Source organism: Lepidothrix coronata, unplaced genomic scaffold (assembly GCF_001604755.1).
Source record: "Lepidothrix coronata isolate B3197 unplaced genomic scaffold, Lepidothrix_coronata-1.0 Scaffold152, whole genome shotgun sequence".
NCBI lineage: Eukaryota > Metazoa > Chordata > Aves > Passeriformes > Pipridae > Lepidothrix > Lepidothrix coronata.
This window is the reverse complement of record NW_016690332.1, coordinates 1911431-1925995: the sequence shown is the minus strand read 5'-3', so window position 1 is coordinate 1925995 and position 14565 is coordinate 1911431. Positions and strand designations below refer to the sequence as shown.

Here is a 14565-nt window from a genome sequence, read left to right as displayed (position 1 = left end):
ACTGTTTTTCTTCTAGAAAGTGTATGCTCATTATATTAGACAAGTAAAACATTTCATTCTCTATTATACTCAAGAATTTATATAAAATTTAGCATGTTGCTAAGTGAAAACAGTAAGGCAATGCAATTAATTCTGAGGAATTAAAAATATAAGTATTACTATAGTACATACTGATACATCCCAAGCTACCCTCCATGGAAAGGAGAGTTTAATGTGCATTAACAATAAATATAGAAATGCTCTAGTATCTGAATGGATGACATGCTCTTTGTATAGGTTTCTGCTAAAGTCTCCATTTTGGGGGGCCATTTACACTATTGCCTTGTAGATTTAAAGATGACAAATATGTTGATGCTTGCTTTGATTATTTCATTTTGATTCCACTAAAATGGTGGCTGCTGTATCAAGGAGCAGAAATCCATTCTAACTACACTTTCAGGAAATTATTAGCCTTTTTTGACAATAACAATGAACATTTATGAACACTAATGAAACGTAGTGCTTTAATCTACAGCATAAACAATTACCTGCTCTGAAACATCTGTTGGAAATACTTGTAGATTTGATGGAAATAGGAGGTATCATTCTTCCTCGGAAAGGTTTCGCATAATTATTCTTCAGGCATAAAAACTTACAGCTCAGTAATTCTTTCAGAGATCTTGCACAATGAGATCATGTCAATACCAGGAAGTCAGAGTGACAAGGAACATCTCCAGGCACTGGGATACCATCACTTACACTACAGAGTTTTTCCAGTGTTCCCCAAAAGAACCTGAGCGCTGTGAAAAAGCCTTTGCACAAAATTTTGGAGGTTTAAAGAATTTGCTATCCTGGCAGCAGGCTGCAGCATCAGCATGCCAGCTTACCCTCAGCACCCAGAAACATTCCCAGGCACATTTAATCCATTAATATAAATGCAGTCCAAGAGATTCAAAAACTAGTGACATTCTAGTCACTATGAGCCCCAAGAGTGAGTAGGAGAATGGGTCTTCTGTCAAGAGGTAATAAGGCACCCTTCCCTTCCCAAAGCTGTTGTATTCCAGAGTTCTTACTTTGGATGCAATACAGATTGAATTTATTTTTTCACTGTTTCATAAAGCAGATAAGAAACTTGACATGTAAAATCTTTTCTACCAAACAATGTAAAAAACTAATGCAATATTAATCTGTAAAATATCAAGTATAGCCTTTTTAAGCCAGAAATAGTTTTTGCTTTTATTTATGCTGCTGTTCTGCATAATTCTAGACACATGTATTTAATAAAAATTATAAAAATATTTGAAAAATAATGTTATTGACTTAAAGCAATTGGCACTTCTGGCAAAATTTAACAGTTGATTTAATTCTCTGTACAAGTTTTTCAAGAAGTAGGTCAGTCTTTTGCATATTATTACTCATATATTGCTTTGTTGAAATGACATGCTTTTGTTCTGAACTGAACAAGGGTCCCAAAATGTTTCAAGACAGAATGTAGAATCCAGAAATTTTGTGTAACACATTCTCCTTGAATCAATATTTGCATTGCATTGTTGTTGTTATCTCTGGACAATCATTCTATTCAGAAGGAAGATGCTTAATTTATTTTATCCTTTGGAAGGCCAAATATTGTGACATAAACTTTTTGATTTACTGAAGGTATTCATTGAAAACTGCTTGGCAGAAAAACTATGTTCCAAAAAGTCTGTGCAAGAAGGAGAATTCCAGAAAGTCTGTTCAGAATTATTTGTTATTGGAAGGTCTTCAGGAAAAAATACCCTCACTTTCCCACAGTTCTCAGTCAAATTATTCATCCTTGATTAGCATCAAACTAGTAAGGAGATCCAGTCTTTGGCAGCCAAAGAGGGCCTTGGCAAGTTTTCCAACTGTAGCACCTTTAGAGCCTTCCCTCATTTCCCACTTAAGCAGCATTTGGTAAACTTTTTCTTTCAGTCCATCTCGTTCATAATCATGATCAATTTCATCAATCTCGGGATCACAGAAGCCCAGTTTCCGAGCACAGTGCTTCCACTGCTTAGCCAGCTTTTCTCTCACTAGATTCAGATGTTTGGCAGTCAGGACAGTAGTATCATCTGCAAAAAGAAGAAGAGTGTAAGAAAATGGCATTTTTTAACATTTCTTCTGCTCCTTTTGCTATCTTTCCTGTCCTCCCACTATTATTTATTGGTAACATCTGCAGACAGAATCTTAGTGATATAACCAGAAGTGGACTTCATGGAGGCAGCATAACCCAGCAATGCCAGGAAAGAAATGCCCAGTCAGAACATGTGTATTCCCACATCAGTTGCTGGACTTGCTCTTTGATCTGAAGCTATCATGGTTTGTGATGTAAACCTGCAAGACTGAAAAACCCCTTCCTAGGGTTCTTAAATAGATGTATGGTGTGTTTTATGTTCCAGGACACAAATGATTTGTTTACTTAAGAATATACAGAGATAGTTTAATTTGGTATTGACCAGGGAAAAAAAATTAAATTTCAAAATCTTCCAACTTCTACCTGAGTGAAGCGGTCATAGCTCTTAGATATATGGTTTAACTTCAAGATTTCCCTGTGTGATGTCAGGCACCGGACTCTATGATCTTCATATCTCAGGATATTCTAAAATTTAAACTGTAAGTCAGGTGAGGACCTCCAATCATAGCCTTGCTTTTACCAATTTGAGTGCTTCATACATTCCAAACCAAATGATTCTTGGATAATTACATAGGGAGAATATATGAAAACTAGGGAGATATTTTTCTTACCAAATATACCCATTGCTTCATATTGTCTATAATTTGCTTCTGTAGCAGCAGGAGAAGTGCTGATGTGCTGATTGTGCTCTTCAATCTTCATGTGGTTGTAGGATCCAATTTGAATTCCAGAGCTGTTACTAATGTTGTATTTGATTGAGTCATCTGTATAAGGGACTTTAATACAATTTTATAAACAACTGCATGTGGTTCAAAATGTCAAGAAATAACATAAGGAGGAAGAATGTTCTACTAATAAGGGAAGGGATTAAATGTTTTCATTGCATTAATGCAGAAATAGCCATTTATGGCAACTGTGAGCATATTTTCACTATGCAGTGTGATACAAATGTATTTCAGTGAAAGCCCAGTCTGTTCTATAACAAAGTGCCATAACCAACCTTTACATGCTGATAATTACTGGACTGTAAATAACGTTCCCTGTGCTTTGTAAATGTGTAGCAGCAGTCTCACTTTCTGTTGGCCAACAGCTTCGGGGGGTCAGCCTTTACTTGAATGCTTTTTTCTTTTAAACCTTAAAGCTTCACTTCAGCTTTAGTTTTTATAGATGTAGGTTCAGGTTTACAGTTATGACTTTGAAGTTCTGTGAGACTACAGTAAATTATTTCTTGTTGCTCATAAGAAGTGATTAGTTAAACACGTAATTTGGTCTTTTGCTTACTCTTGTCTGATTTCCACACATAACATGAAACTAAGTCACTATTCATGTTAGGTGACATCAGTTTTCTATTTTCTTGACAGTGTTTTCTGAACTCTGTTTGGATAATCATCCATTAAACATTCTAACTCTAGTTTAAATGGTGAATCTCACAACCTGGGTCTAAAATCAAAGTACAGATATTTAAAATGATACACCAAGCTCTGTATTTAATCACACAAAATTATGGTTAGATGCACAAACATTCTTGTTGCACGCTCAATTGCAATGTGAAGTGTGGAAATCTATGGTTATGTTATGTATGAAAATTTAAGTGCACTTAATTTTTGTTAACTGGAGGCTGCAAGTCAGAAATACTTGTATGTATGCATGATTGGTTTCTAGAAGTTACAAAAAAAGGAATGCATTTTATCATGTCTCATAACATTATGATTCCTGTAACCTTTTCCTTTTGTAGCTAAAAAAATGAAGAAATCTCATACTTTTTCTATGTTCTTATCTGGTAACAAAATGAATCTAGCATAAGGTATGAAAATGTGTACAAAATGCTTTGTCAATATTAACAGCAAAACTTATTGTGCTTATAAATCTCCTTTCCCAAGTCTCTACACTTTGCTGCTTGTCACGTTTGTGTCATCATCTAAAGACTCTAAGGGGTCCAAAGTCAAGAAGACAAAAACCTGCTGTTTCAGGTTTTCTTTTTAAGTGTAGGCCATTTACAAACTGGACAAGCCTTGAAAGGGTTAATTAAAGAATTCAGGGTGCCCCAAGCAACAGAACTTGAAAGAAGCATATATTAACAACTCCTGAAGGACATAACACCATTTCAGGGGTTCAAGACAGTTGAACTGTAGAGACCTGTGCCCCAATGAAGGCTGATCAGATGAAGCCTGCAGCTAGAGAATCGTATTAAAAATCCAGAGCAAGGCAGGACAAAGTGTCCCAGATGCATGTGTGGCTCAGCAGTTGGGGCAGAGTCCCAGCAGCTTGATGCTTAATCTAAGAAAGTGACTAGTTTAGGTGTGCAGGAGATTTTGCAATGCCTTCATGTTCTTTTAAAAGAAGTTCTTACATATAAGAAGATGTTGTCCTTGATTCATCATGTTTAATGGTGTGTATAGGTTCTGCTAGAGACAGGAATTAGTTTTACATACTGGTACTGATAACTTCAGCTATGGTTAGAGGTATTTAGCAATAACATATATATTTCAAGTTCCTAAAGTTTTTTGTTTTGCTGGTCAGGATGCAATGCATAGCAGGTTGGCTACCAGGATAGATGAAGGCTACAGCACTTACCTGGGCTTACTCCTGGTGAGCTAGGATAATATGCAAAAGTTCCCCTTGTGAAAGAAGTGGAATCCTTGCTACCTATACAAAGAGAGAAAACAAAGAAATGCCAAAAGCATTACGTAAATAAAAAAGCAAATGTACTTAACAATGACTGCCATGTTTGTAAAAGTGAAAGTACACAGTGCTCTCAAATACAGAGAAATGAGAAGCTTTTTAATTAGCAGGATTGTATCTCCTTGAATAACTCTAATTTAAGCAATGATCTCCTTGTGGTTTTTGCTCAGTGACTAATAGCCTTAACCATCCTTGGATCCCAGTGAGGGCAATGGGCTTCCACATGGGCGTATGGATACCTGGTGGTGTGGATCACAGCACACCGCAGTTATGGACTGAGCTGCCTTGTATCAGGTATTCCAACTGGAAAATTCCAAACTACCAAGTGTGCTCCTACTGCTTAGTGCTGAGATTGACTGTGGTTTATATTAGCACATTGCTTGTGACCAGCTCTAGCAAAGGCATGGGACATCACTGCATCTTCTGTCGGTGGCAGTAATATCTGGCAGAGATATAACTTCCAGCCCAGGGATGCTCACAGATGAGCTCTACAGCTCATGATAGGGCAGCAAGAGCGTCTGGGTTACAGTCACGGAACAAGTCAGTGGAAGAGCTGCAATGCTGTTCTGCATCTCGGTCTGGTATCTGCTACACTGTTTCACACAACCTCCCTACAATAACTGTTTTCCTTATTCCTTTCCAACAGAAGGTTTTTCTTTATTAGTGATGTTTACAGTTCTAATGCCTGCCTTCTGACATAGCAGTTCTCAGATTCATTTCAGCAAATAAAGTCACATAAACAACTAATCAGAGTCTCTGCATAAGTAATTTAACAGACTAACACCTTTGTGGCATTCTGCTTGTAAAAAGCTAGGCATTCTTTATTTTCTTGTGAGATGACCTGGAAAATAATACCATACTAAAAATATCCAATATTTAGTAGGAGCAGGCTAATGTATCTCATGCTATCTCTAGTTCCTAAAAGTTCTATCTCGTAGGTCTCCTATTACCACTTATTTATGTTTTGCCAATGCTCAGTGTTCTCTTCTGTCTCCATTTCCATACCTTTCTACTACATGGCTTACTAGCAAATACCAATAGAAGCTCCCCCTCAGTACCAGACAGAGCTCTCTGGAGAAACCAATTACAAGCCTTAGCTCCTTGCTGGCTCCCTAAACTTAGGAGTCTCTTGGCTTGCTGCAAATCAAGCTCAAAATACCCATCTAATTTCTGAAATGCTACAAATGCTGTTTTTGAATGAGCAGAACCTATGGTATGAATGTCACATTTCTGAGAGTCAAAAGTTCTCCTTTGCTTTCCTAAAATGACGGGTAGCAGCTCTTGGTTTTGGGAGCTGCTGTAGCAATACTTCCTGTGTGCTATGACTTGGCTGGTAGCTGAGGAGCCAGGTGTTGGTTATCCTGCTCTTCTATAACACTGGTGCTTAAGAAATGGTTCATTTGAAATGACAGCCTGAAATCAGTGAAAGCAGCAGAATGAAGTCAAAGCTGGAGTGTTTCAGAGAGCTAAGTAACCTCAGGTAAACAAAGAGAATTTCATGAAATAAATTCACCTTTGCTACGGGTTGTTCCTTAAGCTGCAAAATGCTCTTGACCACTTCATTTAATAGACGAAAAGTGAGTTTTCAGAAACATAGGTGTTGGGGAAAGAGGAATCTCACCTGTATCTGTGTCTGAATTCTTCGAATACCAGTTTACATTGGTTTGTGACTGCAGGTTTTGGCCAGATTCTGGCACAGGAGGTTTACTTAGGCTAAAGTTGCTGGCTAAACACAATCCATAGAGATCCTCTGGGTTTCCTGTTAGAAGACTGTTACGGTTTGGCCCATAAAAAACTGTTCCCTGGTTTGCTGTTGTTGCAGCTGCCCGTGACCGGAAGTTTGGATCAGGGTTTGATCGAACATATGGTTTAGTGTTTGATCCTGCCTGTGACCAGAAATTTGGATCGTGGTTTGACCAGACATATGGGTTAGTGTTTGATCCTGTTTTTTCAGCTCTTGGATGCAGTTCACTCTTCTGGGAAGTAGGAGATGGCTTTGCAAACGGATCGCAGGAAACTCTCCGTCTCCTTTCTTCCTCTATCATTTCAGGGGTGTGTAGTACAGGTGGAACTGCTTTATCCATCCGGCTCCCAAATACATGATAGTTGTATTCACACTGAAGTTTTCTTTCTAGATTATCAGCAGGTACAAAAGAGGTCTCGCAGCTCTCAACAGGCTGGTTTTTGGGGGAGGCAGCATACAGGGCTTCATTAACATGACTGGTCTCGGGACCTTGAGAGCTGTGTAGAGAATTAGGCTGATCTGAAAGGGAGGAAAATTAAATATTTGGAAAACATCCAAATTGAACTTGTTGCAATGATACTAGAATCTGTTAACCTACCTTTATTATTATGGTATATATAAAAGGTGAAAATATAAAATTACTTTCAGCATAAGGCATTCTATAAAATAAAACATCTCTACGGAGAGTATAACAGATTTATATCCAGAAGTACAGATTTGTTTAAGCTGTAAGTGTCAAAATCTCACTCAAGTGGTGTGAGAATTTACTGCACACTCTGCTTATATTGACATTAAGTTTTCAACCACTGAAACAAACATTCCTGAAGGCATTTGCAGGGTCTGATTTACTGGTGTGTCGCCACTAGCACTGGAGTTTAATCAGTGCAAACCTGAAGTATAACGGGATGGAAAATAACACCTCTGTAATAGCAGGTATAACTTCATACAAATAATTTGTCATTAAAATCTTATTTAATAATGATTATGGAAAGTATCCTGTCTGGGTATTTTGTGATGAATACTTTTTGTCTAGTTTATTCTTCGTGGTCCCAAAGAATACATTTTTACAAGTAATGTCTACCAGATAAAACAGTCTGTGTCATCTACATCTTTCAAACTAATTCTCAGTATCAAAAGAAGCTTTACTTCAGTCTTGAACCAGATGGAGTATGATCTGGATCATGCTGCAGCATTCCAGATAATAATGTAAAAATCTGCTTGTTATAACTTGTACTTATATTTTTAAGGGTAAGACCACAGATGCTTTCTTCAAGTTCTGAAAGCTTCAAACTTTTCTAGAAAACATATTACAATGCCTAAACCAAGTGAGTCTTACAAATCACTGTAAAATTGGAATAAAATGTATGTATGTGCTTCTATTTAGCTCAGATAATGCCAACGAACTGATTTTTAAAGTTTTTTTTTTAATGTTTCTTCCCCAAATTACATGATTTCAGGCCATATTAGGCAGCACCAAAATTAGTTCCTTTTGATGGTTGTATATTAGTACACCTTCAATCTGAGTTGCTCTACTTCTTCTATTGCCACTGCTAGAGAGGGACTGGGAGGAATAAGCTAATACTGAAATAACCCCATCAAAAGAGACAGCCATTAGCAATTCAGTATTAGCATAAACGATACGGCATCTGTTCTCCAGGGAAAGCTTGAGATGTATGAACAGATCCTGTGGGATGCCTTTCACTACCACTGTCTGAGTAATGCCCACTGATTAGAGAAAAAAACCCCAACTTTGACTGACAGGCTGCCAAGATAGCATCTTTCTGCAGTGTAGATTCACAATAAAGCTTTTCATACTTAAATCACAAGAGCATCTGCAATCTGCAGCAGTGATACATGATTGTTTCTGCTAAGCAAGTGTAACTGTGCTCATTTAAAAATACAGCAGTGGGGCTGCCCTAAGTCCATCAGTTCCACTGAGGAACAATTACATTAAACCTGACTCTGGGAAAGATTTATTAGTTGCATGTTACAGTTTAACATTATTCATTTAATAATGTATTTCAAGTGGTGTGAGTTAACATCGCAGAATTTTATTTCTACTGAATTTTATATTATTTCTTGTAAATCAGTGTTGCAAATAAGATTCTATGTCCTTTGACATTAGGAAACTTTGGTAAAAGAATTCCAGATACACTACTACAAAACTTTATCATTACATATTAGTGAGACACCTCTATAAAATCACAAAACATGCAACCCATTCAAGCCTTGATAGAAAATAGGAGAGGAAGGAGAGAAAAATTAGTGCTCCTCAGATTCCTTTGAAAGCAAGGTAATAGCATTCATAAGAAAGGATGCAGTGAGAAAAAAAGTAAATCAAAGCCTACAGAGCAAGCAGTTGGCATAAACAAAAGGATGGGAAGAAAGATGAAGTATGAAAAGTAATTATCACAGTGACCATTGAAAAGTCTAATGTTGAACAAAATTTTCAGTGTGGAAGATGAAAGCAGAATACTGTAAAATAGAATGGGTTTGAACTGTAGATGATGGAAAATTTATAGTAAGTATGAATTCTGGGAAGAAATTTAATCTTTTCAGTGATGACAATTCTTTCTGAAGTGCTGAATAATTGAGTTTCTTCATAACCCCTTAATGGTAAGGTTACTTGCTTTGTACACAACTTTATCTTTGGCAAAATACACAGGGACTTACCTACTTCACCATTACTGGTATCTTCTGGTACAGCATCTATTTGGAGGGATTCCATTCTATTCAGCAGCTCATTTGACTCGGGCCATATTTTCTGCATGTGAGAAAGAACAAATGATCAAGTCATAGGCAAAAGCTTAACTAAAGGGAGTACCTGTAGAACAAGGAGTTTAGAGGAAATTTTCGAGAAGAAGCAGTACAATTTCCTTTCCGTAAACACTCACTCTCACTGCACTATAATGAGGGCGAAATCTATTCCTGTTCTATTCTTGTGATGTTCCCATTATTCAGACTTTACTGGAAATAATTTTTTTTTAACGTGGAAAAATTATTTCTCAAATTCACCAAGTGCTTCTTACTTGTAAAATAATTTCCAAAAGTAGGGTTTGTGTTTGTGGTTTTTTTTTAATTAATTAAACTCAAGAATTACTTTCACAGATTAAAAGCCAACAACTCCTATCTATCTCTTCCCCAAAAAATCAACATCCTTCCAAAAGCAAAAGGTGACATTTGGAAGCACATTATAACTGTAGGTCCTTGGATTTTACTTGAGCAATTGAATTGCTTGAGCAGGGGGGTTGGACCAGATGACCTCTGATCCCTTTCAACCTCAACCATTCTGTGATCCTTTTAGTTAGGAGGCTGTGGACTCTGCTTGCATGATTGCTGGGGAGGAGGGAAGGGAAGTTATGCCCAAACCCTCTAACTCATGTTGCTACTGAAGCTGTACTAGTAATTCACCATATTGACTTGCCTTGCATGCTCTATTCACATTCTGTGCCCTGATTGTAATGGATGTGTTCCTTCCTGAGAAAGTAATAAACTCACAGCCCATTTTCTAAATAGTCATTCTGTCCCTATGACTTGAGAGGTACATCTGTAGAGAGCTAAGGAAGCTAGTACAACTGGCCATGATCCTCATTTGGGGCTGCTATCATAAATTAGACATATATACTTCACATTGTAAGTCTGGTCAAACCAGACCAGGAAATCTGTTTCATCAGTTTCATTTTGCAAAACTCTGTTGCTTTTTTGAACAGTCACTGGTGCTTTGTAAACATCACATGAAGTGAGAAACTTTCATTACCACAATTGAAGACTTGGTGACAGAAGAAAGCACTTTCAAAAAATTGTAAAAGAGTGGTTTCACAAGGAAGTTTTTTTTTTCCTTAGTTAAAAATACTGTGTATGTACTGTTCTGAGCCTCACTTCACTGCAAAGGAGTGAGTGCCAGGAGTTCTCACCAACAGCTGTCAGTATAGTGAAGTGAGTTAATTTGTAAAATCTGTAATAAAAAGGTTCCATAATCATCCTAACTGTTCAAGAAGTTCTTATTCTCTTATTTTCAGTCAGGAAATGATTATTTTTATCATAATTTATAAAGTTACAGTCAAAAAAGTAAGAGAAACCAACTTGGACAGTCAGGAAAACCACTGAATTTAAATTTTATCTGTGGTACAGTTTTCTGGTCTCAAGCAGGCTGAGATTCATTAGACACTGCCTGAACACAGGACAAAACTTACCAAGAATTTTAAAAGTTACTTTAAATTGTATTCAGCGACTTTTGAATTGCTAGGAATAACATTTTATTTCATGAGTGAGACTTAATGAGGAGCTTTTGCAAAGTATCATCATAGAATCAGGGTGTCACTCAGGTGGAAATTGACCTTGGGGGATCTTGGGCCCACCTCCTGCTCAAAACAGGGTCATCTATGGGATCAGAGTTGGTAGCTCAGAGCTTTATGCAATTGGATATTGAAAACCTCCAATGATGGTGACAGGACAATCTCCTTAGGTAACTTGTTCCACTGCTCAGCTGTCCTCAGAGGGAAAAGTGGGGCTTTTTCCCCTCTCACATCCAGTTTGAATCTCTCTTGTTTCCATTTATGTCTGCTGTCTCTAGTCCTCACACTATGCACTGCTCTGAAGAGCACGGCTTTATCTTCGCAATGAACTCCTCATACATAGGGGCAGCTTGCTATTTCTTTATGTTCCACAAAGCCATTGCATGTCTGGGCTGAAACAGCCCCATCTCCTATGGCAGGACTAACAAGTGCTGAGCTGATCTGCTTCATCTGCTGCCTGTGACTCCGCTGGTGCTAGTCAGGCCTTGGCTGGTGCCCAGGTCGCTGCTCACCTGAGCATCTTCTCAGAAGTGCTGCTCCCTGGCTGGGCAGCCATTGGTTGGCCCTGAAGCCAGGGGTTATTTAATTCCAGGTGCAACATGTTGTATTTGACCTTTCTGAATCTCACAAGGTTTCTGTCACCACATTCCTCCAGCCTTTTCCTTGTGACTGTATTGGTTTGTCCTTCTAGTTTGGTGTCACCTCCACACCTTATGTGTGGCTCCATTGCTTTCTATCACCTCACTGATAAAAAGAGTACACCAGGGAAGGTCCCAGACCCCTGCACTACTGCACCTGCTACTGGCCTGCAGGTGAAGTAGGACCAGTTAAACTGCTGTCCTCTGAGACTTGCCATCCAACCTGTTTTCATTTCCTCATCCAGACAGTAACATCTGAACTCAGACACAAGAGTATTTTGGGCGAGAGTGTTGATCTTCCAAAAGTTGAGATAAATGACGTGCACTGCTCTTCCCTCATTTACAAATCATTTTATCACAGAAGGAAACCAGGTCGGTCAAGCATGATCAGTCTCCAAGTGGCAGAATCTGGCCATAATTGGGGTTGGGAAGAGAGGATGTGGGGAACTGACACCACAAAATGCTTAGAAAGTTACTCACTTTTAAATTCTTCAGATCTTCTTCGATATTTTTTCCTAGATTTTGGTAGTAAAATGGCTTGTATCTTTCACTAATTTCTGCAAAAAGAAAATAACTAAGTGAAAGTGGTTTTCAGTGGAAAATAAAAGTGACATAATCTTAACAATCTTGATGGATAAGGATTGAATAAAAACTTCTATCAGGTCAGAAACAGCAAAGTTATACGTATATTTGGAATTTGTTCACATGGTACATATAACCTTAAAACAGTAACAAGAACAGGATGACTTCCACAGATTTTTTTTTTTGGTTGTTGTATTTCTTTTTAGGGTGAAACCTCTCTGTATGTGACCTGTAGCTGAGAGCACCTTTCCTTGACTTGCATATGGGAAAATTAGAAGCTAAGACCCAGTACTAGCATAAACTTAATCTATTAGCAGTAGATTATGTATGTTAAATATGGAGATAGTAGATGGGTTCCTCCTGGTACACAAATTTCCTCTGAGTATTTCAGTACATGCCTGCTGTATATAAAGCTGTTGGTGCCCCTGTCTAAATACAAACTTCAATTTCCTGTTATATGTTGGGGTTTTTTTGGGAGGTTGTGGTTTTTTTGTTGTTGTTTTGGAGTTTTTTTGTGTCAGATTTTTTTTTTTTTGGCACTATATTTTGAGATAGAAAGAAGAGATGAGGAGACATAGGATTTTGACTTATTTCCTGAATGCTCTTATAATTTCTCCTTCCCAGACCGTTCAGCTAAGACTTCTACTGACTGCAAGTGTTTTGGGATCTGACCATATGAAAGGATGATGAGCTAGTCAAAGTCAGTTGGATTGCTTATGGAACAATTACTAGGACAGCCTTTGAATCTAGAATATTTTGAATAGGATATTTTCTCAGTCATAGTCAAGATATACTACATCCCTTAATGTTAGCTTTTCTAAAAATTTCAGCAGGAAGATTATACTACACTGAAGAGAAATTATCATCAGGTATAAAGTGTCGTGGCTTCATCCACTCACTAGTATTTCTCAAATCTGTAAATGCTTGTCCCTGACCAAAAATGGTCAGGGTACAGCAAGCATGCTTTACAGGGCATGTGAATTGATATTTTGGTTTTCAAAGAAAAAAATTATATTTCAAGAGGAAAACACTCAAGTTTGTTTTGCTCCATTGCAAACTATTGATGGACACGAAACAAAAATAATGCTAAAGCAATGCCTTACCTGCAAAGGTTGGCCGTTTCTCTGACTCTTGCTCCCAGCATTGTTTCATTATGTCAATAATTTCCACTGGACATTTATCAGTGATCTCCTTTAAGTCTGGTCTGTTTCCATTTATGACGCCAAAGCAAATCTGGGCTTCATTTATACCATCTGAAAAATAAAATTTCCTATCAGATCCTGATGGCAGGTTTTGATACCTTTCCATAGGTAAAAGAAACAATGAAGCAGCTCCCTGTGTGTTTGTGGATATGTAAAATATGGTTTCAAAGATGTCCAAGTTACATCTACAGATATTTCATATTAGTGAATTTGAATCCACTGCCCTAACTTCCATGGATTAGAGATTTATTTTAAGATTAATGGATTTACTTTTATATGTAAGACATGCCCAGTGTGAGTAAGGGTGACAGAACTAGCTCCCTAGAACCTGCATCTAGCTTATGCTCTGCACTGGGTATGAACACAGAGATGGCCACATAGGTAACATTTAGCCATTTAGTTAGCAAAAAATCCATTCAAAATTATAAACGCGTTACTCTGGAATTCCACAGTTGGCTCCTATGTATGGCTAACATTAGTGCATGTCGAGAAGTTAGCACCATGCAGCTGAGAAGCGGTAACTGTGTGTGATCATTCCTGTTGAAAGAAAAACCACATGTAACTAGTCCACCTCAGGAAACAGTGGACATCTAAGTTTCCATTCTGGCCCACATGAGGTTTGTCTAACTTCTGCCACTGAGTCCAGTTTGTGCCCACACCATACAGATGTGAATAGATTCAGCTCACACCTGCATTTCATTCAGATTTTCTTGTCCATGCTTAGGAGTCAGAAATGATGCAACTAATGCCTCTTGCTGGCCATGAGGTGCCAAACAGGCCCTATTTTAGGCCATGGGTGATTTAATCTACTAATCTTAAATTTATAACTTTAAAGGCTTAACATTTGTAACTTCATTTTGTGATAGCATTCTTTCAGAAGTAACTTACTTTCATATGGTTCCTTGTTAGCAAAAATTGCCCAGATCACTATGCCAAAGCTGTAAACATCTGATTTTTCCACTGGTTTTGCATTAACACTGAGTAAATGCTCTGGGGCCATATAGAAAAGAGTCCCAGCATTGTTCTGGCAAGTACTCTTGATTTGCTTCTGTCGGACAGTTTCTTCATGGGTTAGCTTACTCCAGTTCTTAAAGGAGGCAACACCGAGATCTGCAATCTGAAAAATTAGACATGTCAGAGCTAGTGCTGTAATGAAGAGGAGATAAACAAGTATTTCATGCAGTGCTTAATTTTATAATTATTAATAATAATATAATAACTTACCTAAAAATGAAACACTAGAAAAAATGCAACTAAAAAAAGAAAAACAAACTATTTGCTTTTTTTGTTT

The 14565-nt window shown here is 37.7% G+C and overlaps 1 protein-coding gene across 3 annotated transcripts in view; it reads right to left on the bottom strand.

The window, feature by feature from the left end:
• Positions 1–201: 201 nt before the first annotated feature.
• RIPK1 (receptor interacting serine/threonine kinase 1) overlaps positions 202–14565 on the bottom strand; it is a 24038-nt gene continuing 9674 nt past the window's right edge. Inside the window, exons 3-10 of one of the 3 annotated variants that reach the window (XM_017828730.1) lie at positions 14163–14391; positions 13176–13325; positions 11971–12047; positions 9231–9321; positions 6435–7076; positions 4706–4777; positions 2743–2907; positions 202–2069 (exon numbers count right to left, since the gene is read on the bottom strand). In XM_017828730.1, coding sequence (XP_017684219.1) covers positions 1783–2069; positions 2743–2907; positions 4706–4777; positions 6435–7076; positions 9231–9321; positions 11971–12047; positions 13176–13325; positions 14163–14391 — 1713 coding nt within the window. In that variant the 3' untranslated portion in view covers positions 202–1782. The remainder of the gene's footprint in view (positions 2070–2742; positions 2908–4705; positions 4778–6434; positions 7077–9230; positions 9322–11970; positions 12048–13175; positions 13326–14162; positions 14392–14565) is intronic. The other 2 variants (XM_017828729.1, XM_017828728.1) reach the window with 2 other exon arrangements.